Source organism: Bos indicus, chromosome 5 (genome assembly GCF_029378745.1).
Source record: "Bos indicus isolate NIAB-ARS_2022 breed Sahiwal x Tharparkar chromosome 5, NIAB-ARS_B.indTharparkar_mat_pri_1.0, whole genome shotgun sequence".
NCBI classification, from domain to species: Eukaryota; Metazoa; Chordata; class Mammalia; order Artiodactyla; family Bovidae; genus Bos; species Bos indicus.
This window is the reverse complement of record NC_091764.1, coordinates 114,324,617-114,351,692: the sequence shown is the minus strand read 5'-3', so window position 1 is coordinate 114,351,692 and position 27,076 is coordinate 114,324,617. Positions and strand designations below refer to the sequence as shown.

General features: G+C 52.7%; 1 protein-coding gene and 1 long non-coding RNA gene across 7 annotated transcripts in view; one reads left to right on the top strand and one right to left on the bottom strand.

Moving 5' to 3' along the window:
- TTLL1 (TTL family tubulin polyglutamylase complex subunit L1) overlaps positions 1-9,006 on the top strand; it is a 35,128-nt gene extending 26,122 nt beyond the window's left edge. For all 4 annotated transcript variants that reach the window (XM_019961939.2, XM_019961937.2, XM_070790535.1 and 1 more), the window contains 3 exons: positions 907-993; positions 3,452-3,615; positions 8,715-9,006. In XM_019961939.2, the coding sequence (XP_019817498.1) occupies positions 907-993; positions 3,452-3,615; positions 8,715-8,844 (381 nt within the window). In that variant the 3' untranslated portion in view covers positions 8,845-9,006. The remainder of the gene's footprint in view (positions 1-906; positions 994-3,451; positions 3,616-8,714) is intronic.
- Positions 9,007-10,270: 1,264 nt separating this feature from the next.
- On the bottom strand, positions 10,271-26,960 carry LOC109558853 (uncharacterized). 3 transcript variants are annotated; one of them, XR_011566888.1, is made up of 7 exons: positions 26,341-26,958; positions 16,063-16,177; positions 15,157-15,969; positions 13,715-14,574; positions 13,482-13,627; positions 12,869-13,023; positions 10,271-11,245 (listed from the first exon to the last, which is right to left on the bottom strand). It is a non-coding gene; the product is annotated as an uncharacterized lncRNA (long non-coding RNA). The 3 variants fall into 3 exon arrangements; XR_011566887.1 differs by lacking the exon at positions 10,271-11,245 and having other exon boundaries at positions 12,767-13,023; positions 26,341-26,960; XR_011566889.1 differs by lacking the exons at positions 10,271-11,245; positions 16,063-16,177 and having other exon boundaries at positions 12,767-13,023; positions 26,341-26,960.
- Positions 26,961-27,076: the final 116 nt, after the last annotated feature.

Genomic DNA, 27,076 nt, shown 5'->3' with positions numbered 1-27,076 from the left:
TGTCTGTGTTTCTCCCTCGCTGTGCGGGGCAGAGACAACCCCGGGGAGCACCACTGTTTGCTGGCCTTCTCCCAGAGGGTCTCATTCAGGCAGCATGGAGTCTGTGTTGTAAGCAAGCAGCTGGTGGGCTTTTTATACACTTGGAGAATAGTTTATGAAGTGGAATTAAAAACTGAGAAGAGGATCCAAAAATGTTAAGTAAACAGATTTGACTTTAGTCACAGAGAACAGAGGTTTATAAGCTGCATCCCAAGGGGCCTGTGAAGGGACTGGCAGCCTGGTGGGCCCTGTGCGTGTGTGCGTGCATGTCTGTGTATATGTGTGTGTGCGTGTGTCTGTGTGTGCATGCATGTGTGCGTGTGTATGTCTGTGTGTGTCTGTGTCTCTGTGTGTGTGCATGTGGGTATATGTGTGTGTTTGCATGCACGTGTGTATGTGTGTGCGTGTGTGCATCTGTGTGTGTATGTGTGTGTGTGTGCGTGTGAGTATAATGTGTGTGTGTGTGTGTCCATGCATGTGTGTATATGTGTGTATGTGTCTCTCTGTGTGTGTGCATGTGTCTGCATGCATGTGTGTGTGTGTGTGTGTGTGCGTGTGTGTGTGTGTCAGGACAGTCTTGTGCTGGTGGAGACCTTCATTGCTGGTTGTTGAGCCTCTGATGAATGAGACACAGTGGTTGCTTCCCGAATGCCCTATCTGAGGTTGAGGGGAATGTCCACCCTGGAGCCCCACGGGAGGAGCAGGGAGAGGGAGCGAGGCAGAGAAGAGGGAGGCAGAGAGCCGCTGGTCTCAGCCGCTGGTCCCACGCGCAGGGCCCTGCTGCCGTGACGTGCCACGTGTCCACAATGTCAGGGGTCTCAGCCGGGCCCCCCGACGCTGGCTCTAACCACGGTCCTCTCCCCGCAGCCCGTGATGAACAACGACAAGCACTGCTTCGAGTGCTACGGCTACGACATCATCATCGATGACAAGCTGAAGCCCTGGCTGATCGAGGTACCCGTGTCCCACGACCTTGCGCCTGGTCACCTCACGGCCTCCCTGCGCTCCTGCCTGGCCCCAAATCTGAGGCCCCAGGCCAGGGTGGGTGGAGACGAGGGCAGAAGGATGAGGACAGATGCTCAGGTCTGAGGGTTTGCTGATGGCTGGGAAATGTGCACACTGCTGTCAACCACCTCCTGCAAGCCCAGCCCACAGTGCCACAGCCTGTGGTTCCACTTCCATTTTGGGGTTTGTTTGTTTTTTTTGACCATACTGTGCAGCTTGCAGGGATCTTCGTTCCCTGACCAGGGATCGAACCTGTGGAAGCTCGGAGTCCTAACCACTGGGCCACCAGGGAATTCCCCAGAAGTACTTTATTTTTTTTTTAATTTTTGTCCCCCTTCCAGATGGGTCCTTCCGGGTGAGTCCAGCTCCGGAGGCCCCAAACATCCTCTTGGAGGACACTATTCCCATTCAGGAAGGGTGCTCACAGCCCCAGAAGTCCTGGGAGGCAACGGTGTTCTGTCCAGAGATAAGGAACACCATACTCTGGGGACAAAGGCATAGTTTGGAAGTGGACTTATCTGCCCATCTGAAGGCGCAGACAGGATGTAGTGATGGCTGTTCTAGAAAGAGGGGGGGTGTGTGTGCCCTTTTCCTGATGACAGCGGTGGTGGGGGAGGGGCTGGCATGTCCATCAAGGCCCAGACACAGAGCCCACCTTGCTGGGTGGTCCTGCTTTGCTCTGCTGCCAGGGAGAGGGGCATGGGGCCGGGCGGGCAGTGAGAGGGCAGGCGTCCGCTCTGCCCACTCATCTCCTTGTGTGAGCCTTGTGTGACCCACCAGGTGGGTGCAGCTCATGCCCTTTAGCTCAGGCTGTTTCCAGCCAAAGCTGAGTCTCCAGAGCAAGTCATCGTGAGGGGAAAGTGAGGACCTCCCGAGAAGCTGCCAGGAGAGCCAGGTTATAAGAGAAAGTGGTATGTGTGTTGTGTGTGTGTGTGTGTGTGTGTAGACATATGTACATGTAGAGAGATAGCAGGGCTTCCCAGGTGGCGCTAGTGGTAAAGATCTTGCCTGCCAGTGCAGGAGATGTAAGAGGGGCGGGTTTGATCCCTGGTTTGGGAAGATCCCCTGGAGGAGGGCATGGCTACCCACTCCAGTATTCTTGCATGGAGAATCCCATAGACAGAGGAGCCTGGCGGGCTACAATCCACGGGATCACAAAGAGTCGGACTGAAGCAACTTAACACACCTGCAGAAAAATAGTTAAGTCAGTCTTATCTACAGACATAAAATAATTTATATTTTCTTTTCCTCCGTCTTCGTTTCAGTCGCTCAGTCGTGTCTGACTCTTTGTGACCCCATGGACTGCAGCATGCCAGGCTTCCCTGTCCATCACCAACTCCCAGAGCTTGCTCAAACTCATTTCCGTCTACATGAAGTTTCTCCATTTTATGTAACTTCAAGGGAAGTCAATTTTTCCTTGATGAACTAGAATCTCAACGTGAAGGTTATTGCTAAGATAATATAACAGATCTGAACTGTAGCCTGTTTGTAATGAGAATCGCAGGATGGCCTGATAAAGCACAGTGGTAACGTCCAGGGCACCCGAGGTCTGCACCTCCCCTGCCACTGTACACATCAGCTGCCTCGCTGGCAGCACAGACACATGGTCTGACCATTCGGGGGAGGAACCTGAACGACTTTCAGATTTGCTGCCTCTTCCCTCCCAGGCCTGAGAAAGCAGCCCGCCAAGGTCGTTACAACTATGTGCAAAGTAAGAGTCAATAGGCGCTGACCGAGGGCCCGTGGGACTCTCCGCAGAGTGAATGTCTGTGCTTGGTGACTTTGCTTACCTTCCCAGAGGCCTCTGGAACTAACTTTCCACTTGCTGGACAGGCTTCTCCTCTGCTCAGAATGTTGCTTTGCTGGTCAGGCAGCGCATGGGTGCACTTCCTTTTACTTCAGCCTGCGATGCTGCTTGGTCAGGGTCACTGGGTCACTGATCCCAGCAAAGCTCTGGGCAGCTCTCCATGCTGAGGGTGGAGCTCACCACACAGGTAGACACTGAAGTTATGTTTGTGGTGGACGTTGACCTAAGATTTTTATTTGTGTGGTGACTGATTTGTAGGTTCTGTTCCTAATCCTGTCTTTAAATAGTATTATGATTATTATTTTCTTTTTTTTGGCCGAGCCGCACAGCTTGTGGGATCTTAGTTCCCTGACCTGGGATCCCGGCCATGAAAGTGCCAGGTCCTAACCACTGGACTGCCAGAGAATTCCCTAAGTTACATTCCACCTAAGGAAATAGACCAGAAAGTGCTTCCTGAAGGTGTTAGGTATGACAGTGTAAAGCAACCTCCTTACCTGCGCTGTGGGGTGGCCAGTGTTCGCGTCGGCCCTGCTCACCCGCGCTCCAGGGTGGGTAGGTGACCCAGCTGAAGGGCGTGGTCTGTCTCCTCCCCTCTTGCAGGTAAACGCATCCCCGTCCCTCACCTCCAGCACTGCCAACGACCGAATCCTTAAGTACAATCTGATCAATGACACCCTCAACATCGCGGTCCCTAACGGTGAAATTCCAGACTGTAAATGGAACAAGTCACCCCCAAAGGAAGTCCTCGGCAATTATGAAATCCTGTGAGTTTGTGGGTCTGTGCCGCTGGCTGCGTGATTGTCAGATTGGGGCGTGGGGTGGGGGTGTGCCAGGGCCCAACCCGGATGTTCTAGGCGCATGTGAACTCGCTTTATCGGGTAGAGTATGTTGCCTTTTGACGTTATGGGAAAGGCCTTGTTGCCGATGAGTGCTGGGTGCTGAACCAGGCCTCTGTCCAGTCTCAGTCTAGTGCATGGGAAATATTAGAGCACTGGCCAGGCGAGCTGTCAGGGCGGAGCTAGTCACTCACCGTGGAGCAGTGACCGGCCACGCCTGGCCCATCCCTGAGACCCTTGTGACACTGAGGAGCTCAGTCTGCACACCTTTGAAAGCGTTACTCGCTCAGTCGTGCCCAACTCTTTGAGACCCTGTGGACAGTAGCCCACCAGGCTCCTCTGTCCAGGGGATTCTCCAGGCAAGAGTACTGGAGTGTTTTACCATTCCCTTCCCCAGGAGATCTTCCCTACCCAGGATTTGAACCTGGTTCTCCTGCATTGCAGGCGGGTTCTTTACTGCCTGAGCCCCAAGGGAACCTGGTGCACACCTTTCGATGGGGATAATACAGCTGAGAGGAGGGCACACAGCATTTAGGGCCTGACCCCCATCGTCACAGCTCGTTTCCCAGCAGCCTTGTGAGGTGAGGGTCGTCACTGGCTCCGTTTTACACACATATGGAAACAAAGGCTCGGAGGGTTACGTGGCCCCTGATAGTGCCATAAAGTGGGGGAAAGTGAGAACCCATCAGAAGGGCAGTGGCTGAGCGGGTCCGACTCATTCTCAAGGTGGAAGGGTGAGTGGACGTTGGAAGGACTTGGGTGGGGCTGTGCTGGGGCCGGAAGGCCGGGGAAGGAGCTGCAGGAAGGGTGTGCAGTGTGATCCGTGTGACACCGGCGGTGGTCGCCACGTCCCCTCCCCCGGTGTGGCTGGCATTTCCGCATGTGGCGGCTGGTCCGAGAGTGGACAGGGCAGGAAGTGTAGAGGAACACTCCGTAGGGGGTTGTCATGGGCACCACTGCCGCAGAAGGTGTGGGCTGGGGAAGGGGGCCTAAGAAAAGAGGGAAATAGCACTCAAGCCCAAGGACTGAAGCTGTTAGGATCGCATTAACTATTTCTGTGAAGTCTAAACATACATTTAACAATTTCATTTCTTTAATTTTTAAAAAAATACTTTTATTTACGTATGGCTGTGCTGGATCCTCACTGCTGAGCGGGCTTTTCTCAGTTGCACGTGGGGGCCACTCTCCAGCTGCAGGGTGCTCGGGCTTCGCACTGTGGTGGCTTCTCTTGGGGAGCACAGGCTCTGGGGTGCTCGGGATTCAGTAGTCGTGGCTCGTGGGCTCAGTGGCTACAGCTCCCGGGCTCTAGGGCTCCGTCTCCATGGTTGTGGCCCATGGGCTTAGTTGCCCCGTGGCATGTGGGATCTTCCTGGGGCAGGGGTCGAACCTGCGTTCCCAGCATTGGCAGGCAGATTCTCCACCGCTAAGCCACCAAGGAAGCCCCTCACTTAACGTTTGAAAAGAGTGAAGAAATAGTTGTGAACTTTACACCCGTGCTCCGATACCCTGGTGGGTAGCGCCGCTGCTGTGTGGATGTAAGTGTGCAGCCCCAGGAGCACAGGAGGTGAGTCCATGAGAGCAGCACTAGGGGCCTGGGCAGGGTGGTCACAAGCCTGAAGGGCGACCAGCTGGCTGGTTGGTTGTATCTTCCAGCACGTCTGCTATCCAGACGAGGCATAGGGTAGGCAGAGCATGGAAGTGCCCTGGGTGGGGTGCTCGCCAGGTGAGGGGGCAGGACAGGGAAGCAGCAGGTCTGAGCAGCTGAGGACAGGGAGAGGGCGGGCAGGGGGCTGTCAGACACTGAGCTGGGAAGAGAAGGGGCAGAGGTCAAGGGGCATAGGTCAGGCTGTGGCTGGCGGCTGAAGTTTCGCAAGGGGTGCGGTCACCGAACGTGACGTGGTCAGTTGGGTGCCCCAGAGGTGGGGCTGAGCTGGGGTGGAGGTCATCGGAGAGGGCAGTAGGTTAGGGGATCAGGGTCTCATCTGTTTGGTCACTCAGGTCACCAGCAGCAGTGAGTTGAGAGCCTGAATCTTAAGGAATTAGGGTCAGTGACCTGGAGGATTAGAGGTGACCGACACGGCAGGGAAGGCTGGTGGACTCTGCTGACCTGGGAAGGAGGTTTTGGAGAGAAGTTGCGGGGGGAGAGGGGGTTCCCCTGTAGACCCAGGGGCATGGTCAGTGGGAGAGAAGACAGGCCCACTCGAGGGGCGGGAGGGGAAGCCAGGTTCAGAGCAGGAAGGTGACGGGGACCTTCCAGGACAAGGCGGAGGATGGGGGAGGCTCTGTCCATTGCTAACAACAGACAGAGAGTCCTTGGTACAGAGGAAGAGTTTGGGGGTGGGGCCGGGTGGGGGCACGTCCAGAACCTCCCGGGATTGGCACTGTGGGCAGTGCAGGGTGACAACCACGATGCAGGGCCTTGTGGGCCCCGTCCTGACAGCCCTGAGACAGGGAGGGGGCCCTGGGTGAGCCCCCCTTCATCGAGCTGAGGGTGCTGGGGAGGTCGGGGAAGTGTGTTCTAGGGAGCCTGTGGGGCCCTTTGCCCGCCATCAACCCATTGCCCCCTTGAGGGTGTGGGCAGACGCCCCGTTTCCAGTAAGACGCATGGTCAGAAGCCTCAGTGCTTCCAGTTGGAGAGACAAAAAGGTGGCCTTCCTTGCAATGCATTGGGCTACCCTCCCCCGGGTGAAGAACTAAGAAGGGGTTCCAGTGCAGAGCCTACGGTGCTGGGTCCTTCCAGTCAGGGCTTGCTCCCCAGTGCTTCAGTGACCCGTCAGTCTCTGTGGGCTTGCAGCCGAGGTGCTGGGGGATCCGGGAGGATGGGTCTGGGAAAGGGGGGCGGACAGGCCCCCGACATCACCGGCTCTGTCCTGTCCTGCCATGCCAGGCACTCTGCATTCCACTGGGTGCCCTCAAGAGCCCTTCAGGGGTCCCAGCGGGGGCCGGCTCACTTGCCCGTGGCCACAACCCTGGTGTGCCACCTGGATGTAGACATTCTTGCTGCTGTCCCAGCTCTCCATCCCGGCCTCGGAGCTGCAGGGCCTGGCACTTTGCATCTGCTCCGTCCAGGGCCCAGTTCAGAAGATGCCGGGTCTGCTTTTACAGTCTTCTAAAAATGACTATTCTGACCCCTGTGAGTGGATCCTGCCTGTGAAAAGCCCCAGAGAGCAGCCCGCCAGCCCAGGAGGGGCCTGAGAAGGGCCATCTGGTCTCTGACCCTCCTCCACGCTCGCCCCGTCATTGGGCACACCACCCTCAGGAGTCACCCGTCCCAGATGGCAGCTGCTCACCAAGCGCTCATTTCCGTTGGTGTTTAAGCTGCACATACCAGCACCAATGCCCAGGGAAACTGGAAGCCCACCTGTGTGTCTCCCCTCTGCTTGTTCAGCAGGTTCTTACTGCACACACGCTGCCCACAAGAGGGGTGCTGGGGATGAGCCAGACAGAGGGGGTGGTCACTCCAGCCCTTTGGTCAGTAAGGTAGACACGACACAAGCAAATAGAGTGATAACGTATGAGCAGGAGTCCCTGGCGGGAAGAGGGGCCAGTGTGCCTCCTGGGAGACCCCCCCACACCCAGGCAGATCCACCAGCATCCCTGGGGAGTCCTCTGCCCAACATCATCTCTCCTTAGGGAGACAGGAACAGGAGGGACCCACAGGTTGTGGTCTAACCTCCCTATGTCTGGCAGAGGGAAACCTCGTTGTGTCTGCTGTGAAGATGACACTCTTCTGGCCTCCCTCCTCCCCACCCTCCTCTTTCACCCCCAGTATGGAAAATGCATCCTTCATCCTCAGAAATCCCTAGCCCAGCCCACCCTCAACCCACACATGGTGATCCTGGGAATAAGCTTTAATGGAAACACACCCTCTTCCAGAGGTCAGCAGAACGTAGTTAATGAAACATCACTGAGCATCTTAGTACCTTTTGCATTTGATGTGGACATCTTGGTGGGTGCTCAGCCAGGGTGTGGTCAGCAGTGACACCCACACACACATTAGAACAGTGGACAGAAGCTTCACACTCTGAGCCGCAGGGTAAAAAGTTCCAAATTAAGAATCCTAAGTGAAGTGAAGTTGCTCAGTCATGTCTGACTCTTTGCAACCCCAGGGACTGTAGCCTGCCAGGCTCCTCCATCCATGGGATTTTCCAGGCAAGAATACTGGAGTGGGTTGCCATTTCCTTCTCCAAGAATCTGAAGTCCTGGGTTTTATTTAACCCTACCTCTGCCATGTACCAGCTGTGTGACCTTAGCCCACTGAATAAACCTCTCTGAGCCCCAATTTCCTCCAACAGGAAGTGGGACTCATGATGCCTACGGATCTGAGTCAGGAGGGTGATGGAAGCCCTGGGAGGGATAGGAGACCCTGTCCATGGAGGTCCGCAGTGCCAGGGCCCGAAACAGGGCCTGTGGATTTCACCCCTCTCGTGGGAGCCCCACCCCAGCAAGAAAAGGTCACCAGATGCCTTATTGTCAGGGTCGCTGAGGTTCTAGGTTCTTTCTGGTTTAAAAGCACCAGCTGTACGTCCCCCCCGGGCTGTGCTTTAGCACTGCACAAGCCCGATGCAGGAGCGTTGATGGGGAGGGGTGGGTAGGTCATGGGTGGTGGAGGTGAAACTGGCCTCTCCCTGTCCTGGCTGCCGCCTCCTGGGCTGGTCACTCACACCCCGTGCCCTGTCTGGACCAGGGTTAGTCATCCTCGCCCCACAGATGCTGAGCGAGGTGCTGAGTGTAATGTATTTTCAGACATCGCTTGTCTCCTTGGCTACCCTGGGATGTCATGCCTTTCCCTGTGGCCATTGCCAGACCCTGTCTGGTGGCCTGTATGAAAACATCAACTGCAGGGTGTGGGACCCGTCCACAGTGACAGTTTAACAAGGTTGTGCTCGTGTGTTCTGTGGCCTGGGATGGCCCTTGGTGGGCTGCCAAGGCCACCTGCTGGGCAGGTGAGTTTGGAGGCACGCAGGCTGCTTCTCTGTTTGCCATGGCGACGCCGCGGGAACCCTGGAGATGGCCTCTGTCTCTAGGTATGACGAGGAGCTGGCGCAGGGTGACGGGGCTGAACGAGAGCTGAGAAGTCGGCCAGGCCAGTCGCTGGGGCCCAAAGGGAGCCGATTGAGAGATGCCGGGAGGACCGTCCTCACCACCTGGAAGTGATCACCGGCAAGACCAAGACTTACAGCCCGGACCCGGTCAAAACCTGTCACTGCGCCCAACCCTTGCCGAGGACACCTATTTTGGAATTTCCTTTTTCTAGACCTTTTTTTTTCCCTTTCCTAAACCCTGTAAATAAATAAAGGCACTTCTTTGAAAGGTTAAGGAGGTCTGTTATTGGGGGAACGTCCCTGTTTCTATGTCACTCCCATCCTTACCATACTTCTGGCTCCAGGCTATCGGGATTTTTCCCACACCAAGCAGTTCTGCTGTGGCCCCAGATGTCCTACCCCTGGAGGCAGGGGTTCCCCAACCTCCAGGATCGAATGCCTGATGATTTGAGGTGGGTCTGATGTAATAATAATAGAAATAAAGTGCACAATAAGCGTAATGCCCTTGAGTCAACCCAAAACCACCCCTCACCCCCTGGTCCGTGGAAAAACTGTCTTCCATGAAACGGGTCCCTGGTGCCAAAAAGGGTGGGTACCACTGTCCTGCGGTTAACTCTGTTCGGACACCTGGAGATGGAGTCAGATCCCACAGGTAAGGGCTCAACTCTACAAGACTGCCCGCCGCACTCACAACTTCAGGCACCAATCACAATTCCAGTTGTTAACTGCTTCCTACCAACTGGCTCCAAGTCGGAGGTTCCCACAACCCTATCCTTGGGTTGAATTAATTTGTGAATGGGGCTCGCAAAATTCAGGGGAACAGTTTACCTACTCCATTGCCAGTTTACATAAAGGATGCAACTGAGGAAAAGCCAGATGGCAGAGATGCACGGGGCAACGTATGGATGAAGGGGCACCGAGCTCCCGTGCTCGCTCTGGGAGCATCACCCTCCCAACGCGTCCACGTGCTCAGCAGCCTGAAAGCTCTTCCAATTCCATAGTCCGGGGCTATTTATGGAAGCCTTATTACATAGGCATGCCTACGTGCATGCTAAGTCGCTTCAGTCGTGTCTCACTCTTGGCAACCCTATTAACTGCTAGCCCCCAGGCTCCTCTGTCCATGAGATTCTCCAGGCAAGAATACTGGAGTGAGTTGCCGTGTCTTCCTCCAGGGGATCTTCCTGAACCAGGGATCAACCCCGCGTCTCTTATGTCTCCTGCATTGGCAGGCGAGTTCTTTACCACTCGTACCACCTGGGAAGCCCCAGTGCATGGCAATGATTAATTAAATCACTGGCCATTGGCGACTGACTCCACCTCCAGCCCCCTCTCTTCCTCGGAGATTGAGGGGTACGCCTTGGTTCCCCAGGCAGCCAGTTCACATCCAAGGCCATCCAGGAGCCCCAGCCACCAGTCGTAGCACAAACTCTGGTTTGCTTGAAAGGGACTTGTTAGGAATAACAAAAGATACGCATTTCACCTTTCTGCTCTGTAGCAGTTTCAGGAACTGGAAACAAAACTAAATATAACACATGTCCCTTAGCTCTTAGAAAGAAAATTACAAAGGTTTTGTATGCTGGGAAAGGAGATGGAGACCAAATACATATTTCCTAAAAATCACAGTATCACAATCTATTTCATTAGGGCTGAATAACTAATTCACGAATGTATAAGATGAGCCCTTTGGACAGAAAGGAAAAGCTTCAGAATGTGATTTAGTTTATTATAAGGTAGGTCACATTTTTAAAATTTGGCACTAAGTTAAAACCCAAACCCAAACCTGAGTATCTTACAGAACCATGCTGCTGTGAGAAAGCAAAGTATTTAATCTGACAACTACTTTGGTTTCATTCCTCTCAACTCGACTGTGATCTAGAGGAAAACAGGCAACTAGAAATATTAGCACCTCAGCATTTATCATTACAAAGGCCCTTGTCTTGGTGCTCTGAGGAGATGCACTGGGTTTTGTAGGTGAGCCTGTCGGTCAGATAAGCCCAGACAATTCCCGCCATGTGGCTTACATGACATCAGCCTCCGGGCTTGCCGCAGACGCAGAGGTAAGTGCAGCTGGCAAGTCACTGGCGGCAGGATAAGCTCTTGACACAATGTGTTTACAGCAAGCCAGCCTGGACTCCCGTGACCCACAGAGAAATACAGGGAGGCAACCCACATACCTCTGTAGAGCGATCGATGCGTCTGAATCACCCTTGGGGGTGTTCTCTTATTAGAACATTTTATTGTCACGTTTGACACCTGCTCACTAATGCTTCACTCATTGTCCTGAGTTTCTCTTTCAACTCCCCACCTATGTGCCATTACAACGTTAGGAATAAGATTTTCTTGTTATGTAATTGTGCCAAGGACACCAAGGACACAGAGGTCTTCTTCCCTGGTGGTTCAGTGAATAGGAATCCGCCTGCCAATGCAGGGGACACAGGTTCGATTCCTGGTCCGGGAGGATCCCATGTGCCACGGGGCAACTGCTGAAGCCTGTGTGCCCTAGGGCCCTTGCCCTGCAATAAGAGAAGCCGCTGCAATGAGAGACCCAGGCACTGCAACGACAGAGTAGCCCCCCTCTCGCTGCAACTAGAGAAAGCCAAAGAGCACCAGTGAAGACCTAGCGCAGCCAAAAATAAAATAATTTTTAAAAAGAATATAAAACATGGATCTAGTTCAATATGTGGAGAAGGCAATGGCACTCCACTCCAGTACTCTTGCCTGGAAAATCCCATGGACAGAGAAGCCTGGTAGGCTGCAGTCCATGCATCACTAAGAGTCAGATATGACTGAGCGACTCCACTTTCACTTTTCACTTTCATGCATTGGAGAAGGAAATGGCAACCCACTCCAGTGTTCTTGCCTGGAGAATCCCAGGGACGGAGGAGCCTGGTGGGCTGCTGTCTATGGGGTCACACAGAGTCAGACCCGACTGAAGTGACTTAGCAGTAGCAGCAGCAGTTCAATATGTGTGCTGTGTGCTCACTCACTCAGTCATGTCCGATTCTTTGCAACCTCATGGACGACTATACGTAGCCCGCCAGGCTCCTCTGTGGGATTTTCCACGCAAGAATATTGGAGCAGGTTGCCATTTCCTCCTCCAGGGGATCTTCCCTACCCAGGAATCAAACCTTCATCTCCTGCATCCCCTGTATTGCATGCAGATTCTTCATTACTGAGCCACCAGGGAAGCCCCTGCTGCTACTGCTAAGTCGCTCCAGTCATGTCCGACTCTGTGCGACCCCATAGACGGCAGCCCACCAGGCTGCCCCGTCCCTGGGATTTTCCAGGCAAGAGCACTGGAGTGGGTTGCCATTTCCTTCTCCAATGCATGAAAGTGAAAAGTGAAAGTGAAGTTGCTCAGTCGTGTCCGACTCTTGCAACCCCATGGACTGCAGCCCACCAGGCTCCTCCGTCCATGGGATTTTCCAGGCAAGAGGCCTGGAGGGGGGTGCCATTGCCTTCTCCTATTTCAATACAGAATGAGTGAAATGTAGTACAAAATTCAAACAAATTGCAATTAGTAGGAACTTGTCTGCTGCGTTCACGTTAAGCCTGAAATGGCCCCAGCTTATTGATCAGCGTACTTTGTGTATTCCCTGACATTCAGGCCTGGTGTGGATGATGGGTGTGGCTTTGAGCCTCTGAGTCAGACCTGGGCTTGAGGCCCAGCTCTGCCATTTATTAGTGTGTTCCTTGGACCTTTGCTTCCTAGTGGATAAAAGGGGATTGATTTTATTTGCCTCAGAAATAAAAAGTGCTACCGCCCACCCCAGCTGGTTCTTGCTCCAGCTCTGATCACGTTTTCTTCCCCAGGAGGGGGCCTAATCCTCCACGCAGCTGGGGGCTTCCACCCTCCACTTCTGATCACAGCTTTTCCACCCACCAGTTCTTCCAATCCAGGTTCTCTGTTATGCTGCCTGGTTTTGGAAAGGGTGGAGTCCCCAGCTGGGAATGAGCCCGCAGCCTGAGCGTGGGGGAAGTTGATTCACTGAGGGGAGAAGTCAGCGAGCCCGTGACCAGGTTGCTAAGCGAGAGCAAATGCCTGTTAAATATATTTATATCAAATATTGACAGTGACACGAGTGATGTCATGTTCTAGAGCAGATGTTTCCTCTGGATACTTCCAGTACACTCACGGGGAGGAATTACGTGGTGTCCGAAGCAGGCCTTGGAAAACCGTCAGGCTGTAAACAGACTGTGAGGTCACTGGGCCAGGCCTCCAGCCGTGGTGTCCCCCTTTGCAATCGTCTGGGTTAACTTCTGTTTTCTTATCGGCTCCCATTACTTTTTTCTGTTTGATAAGGTTGAGGGGTGAAGGACAGGTCCCAAAGTCTGAAGGCCGTAACATCTGATCAATTTCAGGATGATTCTATTTGATTTTTCCCAGAGGAAACTCATCATTTGCCTGCTTACTGCATGGGCTGCTCCCCCAGTATTTTTCAGCAGGTGCTCAAGCCCAAAAAGAAGGAGTCCTCCCACCTGTCCCCCGCTCCCAGCGCAGCAGTCCCCAAGCCTGGTGGCAGGCTCCTCAATGGACCTCCCGCCTGGACCACTGCTCGAGCCCCACTGAACTCGGCCCTCAGCCCCCTCCCATACAATCAGGCTGCACCCTCTAGCCCAAAGGATTTTCCTGACCTGTGGCCATTTCCCCCAGCACAGGGCGGTTCTTCAGTGCACCCCACAAAGCCTCCCGTGCTTGGAAGAACCTGGAAGCCCTCCATACATGGTATTCACCAGCCCCAAACTCACCTGACTCGTCTCTGCCGGAGTCAGCCTTCCTCCAGGACACTGGCAGGGTGCGTTCTCCCTCCAGGTCCATTTTCCAGCTCGGTGGCCTCTCCAGCCAGCCAGGGGAGGTGCTTCCCTGGTCTCCCCAGCCTCAGGCCATCAGCCTCCTGTGGTCCAGGGAGGTGAATGAGCGTCAGCTGCAGGGACCCTGCCCAGCGGCCAGTGCCCACAGGGCGTCCTTTTGTGTCACTTACCAGGAGCTACGTCCAAGTGGGGTGCCCTGGGGCATTTCAGGATCCCTATGGGGCAACAGGAACACCCATCAGATTTTGCTTCCTGTTTCTCATTAGGCAGACAAGGTGTTTCTGTGGACACAATCGCTGATGTAGGTTGGGGGTGACTCTCTTGCCTAAAGGACAGTAAAGGCACTGACCTGGCGTTTCTGTTGATACAAGCCCAGGTGCCCCCGGGGCTGTCCTGGTTCGGGTGTCTCATTCAGAGCCGTTCTCCACCCTCACCTTTTCATTCTCATTGGGAACTGAGTCTTTGGGGGTTCCGTCTCCTGAATTTGGCCCCCTCTGTCACCCCTGCTCCCATTTATTCCACCATGCCTCTTCCCCCAACTGCCGCCAGCACCTCCCTGCTCCCCCACCCCAGGAGCTGCCTTTCTGACGTTTCAGATGCAGCTGTGGCTCCTCCAGGGGTGAGGGTGGGCTGCAGAGAAGTGACTTCAAGGGCTCCCTCCTGCCGAGGGTCTCTGTAATGGCCAAGCACACCAGACAGCTCATGCTTCGGGATCCGATTCCCATTCCGGCTAGAAGCGCGGGCCGGGCTGTCACAGGGCTCCAGGTGGCCTCCGACATGCCCAGCCCCAGAGCGAGGGCTGTGCTTCCCCGTTCACCTTCTGTCCCAAGCCTTAGACCCGACGGCAGAGGGTGCGGGGTGAGAAAGGCACCATAAAAGGGGCCCACAGGGACTTCCCAGGTGGTCCAGGGGCTGAGACTCCACGATCCCAGTGCAGGGGTCCTGGGTTGCCCCTCTGGTCGGGGGGCCAGATCCCACGTGCCACGACTGATTGTTCACGTGCCTCGATGAAGCTCGAAGATCTCACGTGCTGCAACAAAGACCTGGAGCTGCCAAACATATAAGTAAATAAAGGAGGGGCTCCACAGGGGCACCTGAGGCTGGTCTAGCTGGAGAGACCTCATGCACTGAGTTTTGTCTGCTGACATTGTCCCCGAGGAAGAAAAACCAGCCCCGAGAGCCAGGAGTGGGCCTGGCCCTCAGAGCTTGGTGTTCTCCTGCGGAATGTAAGCAATCACACAGACGGGCAGCCTGAGACCAGGCCACCGTGTGACCAGCCATCAAGAGAGAGCCTGTCCACCACTGCGTCTGAACCCGAAGAGCAGCATCCACATCACCCAAGCCAAAGGATGACACGCTTCCGCTACCCTCTCCTGGCCACAGAACTGACTTCCCCCAATCACCATTCTCATCTGTCCTGAGCTCCCCCACTGACCACCACCATAGACGAGGTTTACTGAGACACCTGGTCACAAAATCGCCTGCCCTTCCTCAGAGCAGCCAATCCAGGGCAAAGCCCACCTCCCCAGACCCACCTCAGCCAGCAACACCCTCCCTCCCACAAGCCCTGAAGTCCCAGGCCATTCTCCTAGGCAACAAGCAATTCACCCACCTGTCACCCATGGGAGTGTTGTTCCTGGTCTTTGACTGAAGAACGTAAGACGATGAGAATCTTTAATGATTTAGCATGGAGGATTTCACTAGTTTTGACGTGAGTGAGTGACTGAAGTCACTCAATTGTGTCCAACTCTTTGCGACCCCATGGCTGTAGCCTACCAGGTCCCTCCATCCATGGGATTTTCCATGGCAAGAATACTGGAGTGGGTTGCCATTTCCTTCTCCAAGAGATCTTCCCGACCCAGGGATTGAACCCGGGTCTCCTGCATGGTAGGCAGACAGGGAAGTCCTAGTTTTGACGTGGCTGGGTTTTAAGAAAGATTGGCTCCTTCCCCAAGGCTGGCAGAAGCCCTGTTCAGTCTTAGAAACAGATAAATACATTTTTCTCTTTAGATGGTACCGCAGGCACTGTGAGTCGGGAGGCAGTAGCAGAGGACCCCTCCCCCGCCACCGCACCAGCTTAGGAGGGAAGCTGGCCTCCAGTGTCCCTGCCCAGGAATGCAGCCGCCTCCCTCACTGGCAGGTAAGGGGAGGGGAAACCCAGGTAGGCCCAGGGGCAGCTGGGGACAGCAGTATAGTTCTTCAGCTTTTTCAAATTACATTTCCCACAGAGCCTTAAGGGCCTACAAATTAAAAACAAACAGCAGCAAGGACAAAAAGCCAGCCCCTAACTTGAGAGACACAGAGTGCTTGCTGCCCAGTCCTTCCTGGTGGGAGGAGGTGACATAGCCAGGGAAGAGCAGAGGCTCACTGGGACCCGGTGCCCGTGACTTCTCATCCAGCTCTTCGCAACGCCCCGTGCTGTCTCCTGTGGAAAAGGCAGGGGAATACCAGGTCACTGTGGGATTCAGGGGTTGAAATTGGAGGCTTATAAAATCAACAGACACTGGTTGTCACTTGCCATTCAGAAGGCTTGGGGGGACTTCCCTGGTGATCCAGAGGCTAAGACTCCTCACTTCCAGTGCAGGGGGCCCAGATTCGATCATGGTATGGGAATTAGATCCCATATGCTGCAACTAAAGACCCCGCACAGTCAAATAAATAAAAGTAAACAAGAAAAAAAAAGTTTGGGGAAATTGGAAGGTGCACCAAGGAGAGTGCCGGGGGTAGCTGCACAGACAGAATCTGGTATCAGAAGACCCGCACCCGCTCCCTGCGCAGCTGCTTGCTTGCTGTGTGACTCAGTTTTGCTTTCTCATCTGCATGGTGGAGATTAAAATCTCAGCCCCATCTAGCTCACAAAGCCATCGGAAGAAGGGAAGATGAGGACTGCAAAAGTGCCCAATCCGTATTGTTGTCGTTCAGACTCGATTGTTGTCGGTCCGACTCTTTGCGACCTCATGGACTGTAGCACACCAGGCTCCTCTGTCCTCCACTATCTCCCAGAGTTTGCTCACATTCATGTCAGCATTAGTTAACAGTTTTTGCTGTCACTTTAGTTTCAAGACCTGGGGCCTGCCCTCTAGGAGTTCACAGACTGTTTCTTGTAAGAACAATAAAAGAGATAGCTTAGGCTCAGTGCCAGAGAAGTGGCATAGATAACGCTTGCCCCAGTGGGTGGGGTGACCTGGGTCATTTCCTTGAGGTGTCTTTTTTTCTTTGGAGAAAGATCTTTAATTGCTTTACACAGCAATAGAAAGTATGTATTATACATTGCATGTATGCAGGCTCAGTCAATAAGGCATGTCCAGCTCTTTGGCAGCCCCATGGACTGTAGCCCGCCAGGCTCCTCTGACCATGTAATTTTCCAGGCAAGAATACTGGAGTGGGTTGCCATTTCCTACTCCGTCCTTGAGGTGTCTTGAAGAATGAGTAGACACTGGATGGGGGAGGGGGGCCGGGGATAATGAGAGATGATTTCAGAAAAAGGATTCAGGGCCAAATTATGAAGGATCTTGGATGCCAGGCTCAAGTATTTGGCATTAGGGAGCCATTGAATGTTTTTGAGGAACAGTGTGACAAGGGAGATGTTCTTAGAGATGTGACTCTAAGGGGTGGTTCAGAAGATGATCGAGGTGGGAAGAGGCTGCAGGGAAGCACAGAAGGGAAGAGCTGAGGGTGTGAACTAAAGAGAATATGTGGGGTGGGAGGACTGGGGAAAGAGGTGGCTTCATTGGGTAGTAGGTCTTGAGAGCCAGGAGCAATTCTCAGTTGACCACCAGGGGGCGTGTGCGCAAAAGGGGTTTGAACCTTTAAAGCAGAATTAAGCAAACCTTGCCATGTTAACTAAAGTATTTTTCCAAGAGCTGTTCAGAGAGGTCATATCATCCATGGCTATGAAATAATACTGTTTCCATGTAACAACTGTGTATCGAGAAAGTCACTGGTTTGCTTCAGTTCCTGAATCTTGTACTCAGAATAAGAATGAAAATAATTCTGGACTTCCCAGATGGTCCAGTGGCTAAGACTCCACGCTCCTACTGCAGGGGACCCAGTCTGATCTCTGGTCATGGAACTAGATCCCACATGCTTCAACTAAGACCCAGCACAGCCAAATAGATATACATAAATAAATAAATAATTGTTAAGAAGAAAATAATTCTACCAGACTTATAGGCAAACTCTTCTCTTACACAATCTTCCCCCAGGCAGAAATGTCTCCACTGCACCCAGAATTCCCCTGCTTTTCCACTGTTGTTCAGTCGCTAGGTCGTGTCCAACTCTGTGACCCCATGAACTGTAACATGCCAGGCTTCCCTGTCCTTCACTGTCTCCCAGACTTTGCTCAAACGTATGTCCATTGAGTTGCTTTTCCATTAATCAGGGATGGAAGCCCAGTCTCCTGCATTGCAGGCAGATTCTTTACGGACTGAGCTACCAGGGAAGAAACTTTCCATTAAGTCACCCAATATCGAAGGAGCATTAGTGGTTTGACAGCACCGGGTGCTGGGTCACACCGCTGAGCAAGACAAGGAAGTAAGTCCTTGCCCTGCAGAGTTCAGTTTGAGAGAGATGAAAAAGGAACATTCTCAGAGGTGGGTGAGCTCAAAGGGCAGGCTGCTCTGGTGGACCCTCAGAGGGGCCACGAAGAGCCTAGAAAGAGCTGACTGTGACCCTGCAGGGGTTTTTGGATGGGTGGGAGGCAGTGGTCAAGAGAGCTGGCTCTCTGGGCTGTATCTGAATAGAGATACTCAGGATTATAGGGCCAATATGATCTGCTGGGGGGATGGGAGGGCTGGTTGCTGGGCACAGGTGATTTCTCCTGGTCTGGAAGGAGCTCAATCCCCAAAGTGGGTCCTGGCGACATGTCTGGGCTGCTCAGGTCAGGCTGGGCCCCTCACCACAACCTGGCCCAGTGGAAACCCTTGAAGATGTGTTTCAGCAAGAAGAACCATGAGGGACTTCCCTGGTGGTCCAGTGGCTAAGACTCCGTGCCAGATGCAGGGGGCCTGAGTTCAAACCCTGGTCAGGGAACTAGATTCCTGCATGCTGTAAATAAAAGATCTCTTTTCCTGCAACGAAGATCCTGCACATGGCAATGAAAGAGCCCATGTGCCACGGCTAAGGCCGGCACAGCAGAATCTGAATTTTTTATTTTAAAGAACCAAGAGCGTCAGAGGCTTAAGCTGGGGGCTGTCTGGTCACTTTCTTCCCTTAGTCTTGACATTTCAGTTCTTCCTTTGATTGCATGAAACACCGCTTGTCTCCTTCCTGTGATTTCTCTACTAATTTTAGCTACACACAGTTGGCTGCAGTTCAAATAATTTTAACCTGTACAAGTTCACTCAGGTTACAGTCTGGAGAACAGATGGGAGAAGGGTCATCCAGACGATAGCTGGTAGTGTTTGGGAGAGAAAAGAGGTGTTTGGAAGGAACGTTGGCAGGACCTGGCGGGGAGGATGAGTGAGGAGGCGACGTGAGAACTCAGGTTTCTGGAAGGAGGTACCGTTCATGCAGGGCTGAAGGGAAGATGATGACTTTAGTTTTAGAGAATTTGAGCTTGAGGAATCTTGGGGACTCTCCAGCGGGATGTCAGGTTGGCCCTCAGGATCTGCAGTTGCACGGTGACATAGAATCGAGGACCCATGGCATGCAGCTGGGGAGGAATGCTCCCAGAAATTGTCCGAGGGTGGGGACCCCAAGGAACAACAGGAAGAGGGTGGGAAGGAGCAGGCAGAAGACCGAGGCCTCTCATGGAAGGCTCAGCATCTCAGGGAAGCCAGGATGCAGGAATGAGTGACCAGAGCTTCATGCAATCATTGAGCTCAGTCTTGAGAGGGGCTCTGGGACTTCACAAGCAGGGGCTGTGATAGGCCTGGTGACAGCGGGGTCAAAGTGCAGCAGGGAAATCGAAGAGGAAGTGGATCAGCTGTGAAGGCAAGTCTTCCAAGCAGGGGTGTTAGGGAGAGAAGTGGGAGAGGGAGGCTTCGAAGCATTGTGCCCCCAGCTGAAGACTATGACTTTTTATAGGCTTCCTTCCTTCCTTCTCCCATTCCACCCATTGGGTGCTCACTGTGTAACTTAGCTGTTTGAGGTCCTGGGGACACTTTGCTAAACAAGATGGGTCAGTCCTGGTTATCACGGAACATAAAATCCGGTCGGTGCTAGAGGAGAAAGCGTCTTTCTTGAACAGTTTTATTGAGGTCTAATTTTCATACAAGGGCTTCCTTGGTGACTCAGTGGAACGGAATCCACCTGCTAATGCAGAAGACCCGTGTTCCATCCCTGAGTCAGGGGGAGCCCTCGGAGAAGGAAACCGCAACCCACTCCAGTCTTCTTGCCTGGAGAATCCCTTGGACAGAAGAGCCTGGCAGGCTACAGTCCATGGGGTAGCAAAGAGTCAGACACGACTTAGCGACTAAACAACAACAACAATTTCCGTATTATGTACTTGTGTTTAGTCGCTCAGTCATGTCCAGCTCTTTGTTTCCCCATCGATTTTAGCCCACCAGGCTCCTCTGTCCATGGGATTCTCCAGGCAAGAATACTGGAGTGGGTTGCCTTTCCTTCCTTCAGGGGATCTTCCTGACCCAGGGATCGAAGCCAGGTCTCCTGCACACTCATTTTAAGTGTATAATTCAATGATCTCTAGCAAATTTACAGAGTTGTACAGCGATCATCAGAATCCAGTTTAACAACATCTTCATCACCCTCAACAAGACCTCTCAGGCCCATTTGCAATAACTCCTTACTTGTACTTCTAGCAACCACTCATCTACTTTCTGTTTCTACAGACTTGTCTTTTTTGAACATTTAATATAAATGGACTATTACAATATGTGGGATTTTGGTTGGTTTGTTTGCTTCATCTTGTTTCTTCCCGTTGGCATCACATTTTGGAGGTCCATGCATGTTGCAGTGTATCTCAGCATTTCATTTCTTTTTATTCATGAATGATATTTCATCGTGAATAAAAAGAAAAGTTATGACTAACTTAGACAGCATATTGTAAAGCAGAAACATTACTTTGCCAACAAAGGTGTGTCTAGTCAAGGCTATGGTTTTCCCTGTGGTCATGTATGGATGTGAGAGTTGGACTGTGAAGAAGGCTGAGCGCCGAAGAATTGATGCTTTTGAAGTGTGGTGTTGGAGAAGACTCTTGAGAGTCCCTTGGACTGCAAGGAGATCCAACCAGTCCATTCTGAAGGAGATCAGCCCTGAGATTTCTTTGGAAGGAATGATGCTAAAGCTGAAACTCCAGTACTTTGGCCACCTCATGCGAAGAGTTGACTCATTGGAAAAGACTCTGATACTGGGAGGGATTGGGGGCAGGAGGAGAAGGGGACGACAGAGGATGAGATGGCTGGATGACATCACCGACTCGATGGACGTGAGTCTGAGTGAACTCCGGGAGCTGGTGATGGACAGGGAGGCCTGGCGTGCTGCAATTCATGGGGTCGAAAAGAGTCGGACATGACTGAGCGACTGATCTGATCTAATATTTCATCACACCACATTCTATTTACCCATTACCGAGTAGATGACATTTGAGTTGCTTTCACTTCTTAGTCACTGTGAGTAATGATGCTATGACCCTTTGTGTACAAGTTTTTATATGGACAAGTATCTTCATTTCTCTTGGGTGGATATGTAGGCTGCTAAGTCATAGGTGTGTGTGTGTGTGTGTGTGTTAGTTGCTTAGTTGTGTCTGACTCTTTGTTACACCATGGACGGTAGCCTGCCTGGCTCCTCTGTTCCTGAAATTTTCCAGGCAAGAATACTGGAGTGGGTAGCCATTCCATTCTCCAGCGGATCTTCCAGATCCAGGGATCAAACTCAGGTCTCCCAAATTGCAGGCAAATTCTTTACCATCTGAGCCACTGGGGAAGCCCAGGCCATAGGTAAATGTATGTTTAACTTTTGGGGAAACTGCCAAACAATTTTCCAAAGCAATCGCACCATTTTACATTCCTACCAGCAGTGTGTGAGGGTTCCAGTTTCTCCACATCCTGAATAACACATATTATTTCTCTTTTTATTATTTCTCATTGTGGCTTTGATTTGCTTTTCCCTGAAGACTAATGATGTTGAGCATCTTTTCGTGTGCTGATGGACCAACCATTCCTCAGTTTTCTTGGTAGAAACGGTTTTAAAGAGGTGAATTTTCCATTCCCCCTAGGAGATTGGACTTTTATGATTCTGTGGTAAGAAAGTTCTGTTGACTCTTCCATGAAAACTTCTCTGATTCTCTTGTCTATGCTGGTCTTCCCTTTCTCTTAAATTTTAAGGCAAAAGTCAGAGCATATCTGAGGCTTCAGGCCCTCCCAGAAAACTTCCCCTGTAACTTAAAATAAACTCAAGCTCCAGTCTCGTTTCCCACCATGCTCTCCCTTCTGCCCTTTCGCAGGAGCTGTAGTGACCTTTGAGGATTTCACGTTCACCCCTGCCTCCGGGCCTTAGCACTGGCAGGCCCCTCTACCTGGAATTACCTTCCCCTTGATCTCCATGGGGCCAGTTCCATCTGATCATGTGGAGCATTTTCTCAGAGAAACTTTCCTGATTATCAGTCTCTTACCATCTTTTTTGACTTTTTTCAAGGCACTGATTACCAGGCAAAGTTATCTTAGGTATTTCCTTGCTTTTTTACTTTCTCCATCAGAAAACTATCAACTCTGCAAGGGCAAAACAGCCCTGGCCCGATCGGTATGGCACTTAGAGAATACCATGGAAAGAGGAGCCTAGAGGGCTACAGTTCATGTGGTCACAGAGTCCAGCACGACTGAGTAACTGAGCATGCACACCCATTTCTGGAGAAGTCACTTCAGAGCCTGGGGAGGGAAGAGAGCAGGTGCCTGTGCCACCCCGGCACAGCTGGTGGGGAGAGGACAGGCCAGGCTCCAGGGGGCTGAGAGCTTATCCTCTGTTCACTGGCTGAGTTGTGAGTGTCCCTCTCCCCAGAGGGGCTTGTCATCTCATTCAGCACAGTACCCAGAACAGTGGCCAGTGGGTGCTGCTAAGTTGCCAAGTCGCTTCAGTTGTGTCCGACTCTGTGCGACCCCATAGACAGCAGCCCCCTGGCTCCCCCGTCCCTGGGATTCTCCAGGCAAGAACACTGGAGTGGGTTGCCATTGGGTAGTAGGTGCTAAATAAGTCTTTGACTTCAAAGCCTGACGCTGGAATCTGAGTCTGGGGGCGGAGGGGAGCCCTGCCCACTGACTGGCTATGTGACCGTGGGTCTGCTCCTTCCCGTCTCTGAGTCTGTTTCCTTGTCTCCGTAGCGTGCCTGATGTCATGAGGGTGAAGGCCGTCCTTCCTTGTCAGGTGAAAAGAGGCTGTGCCTGGGCTTGTGCACCTGGGCCGGGCGGCCCTGGTGGCTGTTGGGCTATTTTTGGCAGTGATGATGATCACACAGCTTTGTTCTTGGATCTGCCGCCTCTGTTCCCACTGTCCCCAGGGCAGCAGGCTCCAGACCCTACCTGGGGGCTTGCGGAGGAGAGCTGGAGATCAGGGAACGTGGGTGAGTGCCAGGGGAGGCTGACTGGGCAGAGGCTGGGGTTGGGTGAAAGCTGAGTCACAGCCTTAAAAACTTGGGGAGGGGGTTGTCACGGTGACATTACATTCACTTCCTGACAGGAGGGTGCTGTGTCTCATGCCTCCAGGCGACTGAGCCCAAACAGAAAGGCTTTGAGAAAGCAAGGAAACTGGAGGATGGATGAATGGAAAATTTTAATGAACAGCAGCCCAGGAATCCCTTCAGCCTGGAAGCACCTTTGGAACACCAGCGCCAGCACCTGGAAAGGCCTGTCCCTTGGCTGGAGTGGGTTTCCTACTTGCAGATACGGTAGGAAACCTCTGGGCATCCTTCTTCCCCAGCCATCCAGGCCCTGTCCCAGCCTCACAGCTCTGCCTGGGGACCACAGTGGTGGTCCTACAACCTGACACCCTCTCCTCCCTATCCCCACCCATCGAAATCCTGCCCGTTCCTGAGACCCAGTTAAAGCTCCATGTCCTTGAGGCTTTAAACCATCTTCTGGTCCGGTGCCTGCCACTCTCATCTGCCTGCCCTCGATTTTTCACTTCACACTTAACTTACTCTCACCTCTCTCTCCTCTCAGTAAATCATCCTGCCCTTTACCCCCAGCTTGAGTATGAGTCTGGTGGCCTCAAACATTTTCATATAACTCCTCACATGTTTATCCAAATTTCTCATAGATGCTTTTTCTGATCTCAGAGCTCAATGACACCAAAGCCTGTAAATACAAAACAATTCCTTACTGGGGGAAAAAAAAAATCACCATTCCTTGATATTTCCCCAAATGAGAGCTTGTTCTTGCTGTTTGGTCATTCAGTTGTGTCCGACTCTGTGACCCCATGGTCTGCAGCACACCAGGCTCCTCTGTTCTTCACTGTCTCCCAGAGTTGGCTCAAATTCATGTCCACTGAGTCAGTGATGCTATCCAATCATCTCATCCTCTGTCATCCACTTCTGCTGCCCTCAATCTCTCCCAGCATCAGGGCCTTTCCCAGTGAGTCATCTCTTCACATCAGGTGGCCAAAGTATTAGAGCTTCAGCTTCAGCATCAGTCTTTCTAATGAATACTCAGGGTTGATTTCCTTTAGGATTGACTGGTTTGATTTCCTTGCTGTCCAAGGGACTCTGAAGAAGTCCCTTGGACTTCTCCAGTACCATAGTTCAAAAGCATCAATTCTTCAGTACTCAGCCTTCTTTATGACCCAACTCTCACATCTGTACATGACTACTTGGAAAACCGTAGCTTTGACTAGATGGACCTTTGTCAGCAAAGTGATATCTCTGCTTTTTAATACATTGTCTCAGTTTGTCATAGTTTTCCTCCCAAGAAGCAAGCGTCTTTTAATTTCATGGCTGCAGTCACCATCTGCAGTGATTCTGGAGCCCATGAAGATAAAATCTGTCACTGTTTCCACCTTTTCCCCTTCTATGTGCCATGAAGCAATGGGACTGGGTACTATGATCTCAGTTTTTTGAATGTTGAGTTTTAAGCCAGCTTAAGCCTATGACCTTGACCAAGTCATCTTACCCCCCTGAGCCTCAGCTTCCCCAAGTGCAAAGTGGAGCTGGTGTAAGGAAGCAGGAGTTCTCGTATATAAAGCACCATCGTGGGGCTGTCCCCATGGAAAGCGGTCCTTTGGGTGGCAGCTGTGATTGGTATGGAGGGTTGGGAGAAGTCAGGGCCAGTCCGGCCCCTCGGGTCCTCCCTGGGCACCCAGCAGGTGCTGTGTCCCAGCCGGTGCAGAGTGAAGACTGCCTGAATGAGGGAGCGATAACAGTCTCCCAGGCCTGGTCCCTGGGAGGGCCTGGCTTAGGGTGCCTGCTGTCTGGGCACCTAACAAGAAAGCTGTGACCTGTAATTAGCAGGGCTGGGCTTGGCGGGCTGGCTGTCCCCAGGGCCCACATGATACTTCATCAGCCTCAATGAGTGCTCGGGTGAAATCTGAAACCCAAGCCATGGGCTGGAACCAGTTACACAGAGAACAGAGTTGTCACAACAGGAAGGGTGTGTTCAGAGGGAAAGTGGGAGGAGCGTTGGCTCTGCTGTCTTATACCCCAGGCCACCCAGCAGGTGCCAGGACCCATATGCTCAGAGGACAACCCCCAGGAGCAGGCCCTTGGCTGGATACCCCTGACCTTGGTCTTGAACTGTCGGGAAGGACGTTTCCCTCCCACCTCTAAGGATCTGCCTGTGCTCCACCACCTCAGGCTGACAACCCTGCACCCACAGCTCCCATGACTTGCCCTTCAGACGTGTCCTTCCAAGCCCTGCCCTGCCTATCTTTCAGTCTGCTGAAATGCCGCTTTTCTTGGGAGCCCTCTGGGACCCCCAGGCCACTGCTTGGACCCTTCAAGATCATTGTTCACAGGCTGCCCGCTCTGGTACCCACTAGCATGAGTTGCTGGAAAGTGGAGAAAATTTTATTTTTCATTCATGCCCAGCTCGATACCTGGTATCCCATGTCTGCTGTGTCGGAGGGAGAGAAAGACTTGATGTAGGGAAGAAAGGAAGGAGTCAGAAAGCCCAGGTTTGAGAGGGTCTCTGGCCCTGATGGATGGGAAACCTCCAGCAGCTCACCTGGCTTCCCTGGGCCTCTGCCTCCTCACCTTAGGAAGACTCTCTTGCTCATCCTTCAGGGTTTTCCAGCTTTGATGTTCTGTGATCCCCAAAGCAGCCTCCTCCTGCCAATCTCTCCCACCTACCCCAATCCTTGCCCAATACTGCACTTCAGTGTGAAATCATTGCCCCTCTGCCTGTTACCCGGCTGACCACACATTCTGAGCTGCTGTCCATCAGTTTATACTTCTAGAGAAGAAAAGGAAAAGTCCTTCATCACACATTCCTGCCTCATGGCATACACAGCTCCAGCTCAGAGAGCTCAAAACCCATCCAGGATCCACTCTGGCAAGCTCTGGTGTGGATTGACCATTTGCTGCCCAGACCCAGAGAAAGTAGGTGAACACAGGCAGTCCACTGGGCATAGGAACTGGTTGAACTTGACCTGGAGGTGGCCTCTCCCACCCCCTGCCCCCACTGGGGCTGTCTGGATTGGAGGGTGGCTTTCTGGCGGGTCTCTGACTTTGTTGGAGGCTCCCACCGAGTGAGAAGGGTGGACAGGAGGTGAGGCAGGGGCAGGAATGGGGCCCAGGGAGGAGCAGAGGGCCGTGGGAGTGGGAACAGGGCAGCAGAGTGGGGTGGCCTGTGATCTGGAGGGATGGTGCCCGCATTCCTTCGTGGGTAATAATGCCAGTGGGCCTGGCACTCACCTGGGCAGGAAGTCCGCCTTCCCTGCATCGTGTCCACTCTCGGGAGCAGCACCCATGGCTCTGCTCCTTGTGGGGCAGGGAGTGCAGAAGAAGGAGAGGGAGCTGGCATGTCTGCTGGGTCCTGCCAGGCTCCTCCCTCCCCTTTACAGATGAGGATGTGCCCGACCTACCTGACCGTGTGACCTGATGCAAGCAGCATCATTGGTCGGGCGAGTGCCTCTGTTGCACTGGGCACCGTGCAAATCTTTTTCATCTATTAAGATGTTTAATTCCTCTACCCCTCCCACCCTACTGTTTCTCTGTCCAGACGAGGACACTGAGGCCAGGAAGTGAGGTGACATGTCCAAACCTGTAAACCTAAACCTGCTTTAAAAAAAAAAGAAAAGAAAGAAAAAATGCTGCAAAAACAAAGCAAAAAAGAACCATGAACCCCTGAGCCTTTGACTGAATCCTAGGCTTGATTAATTGCTGGGAGTGGTGGGTGGAATCCTTTTTTAGCAAAAGATAAAACTAGACCTGTGGTGCTCAGACCTCTCCTCTTTTCCTCTGCCACCAGGAAGGGACTGGGACCCAATTAAATGTTTAACCAGAGTTGGGGTGGGAGCCTGACTGCAGTGCTACTTCTTGTACCACTGCCATGATTGTGACATAGAATCACGAATAATCCCAAGCCCTGGCTGGGGAGGGAGCCCAAGTCCAGCCCACCTGGAAGTGCCCATGCCCTCCCAGGCAGATT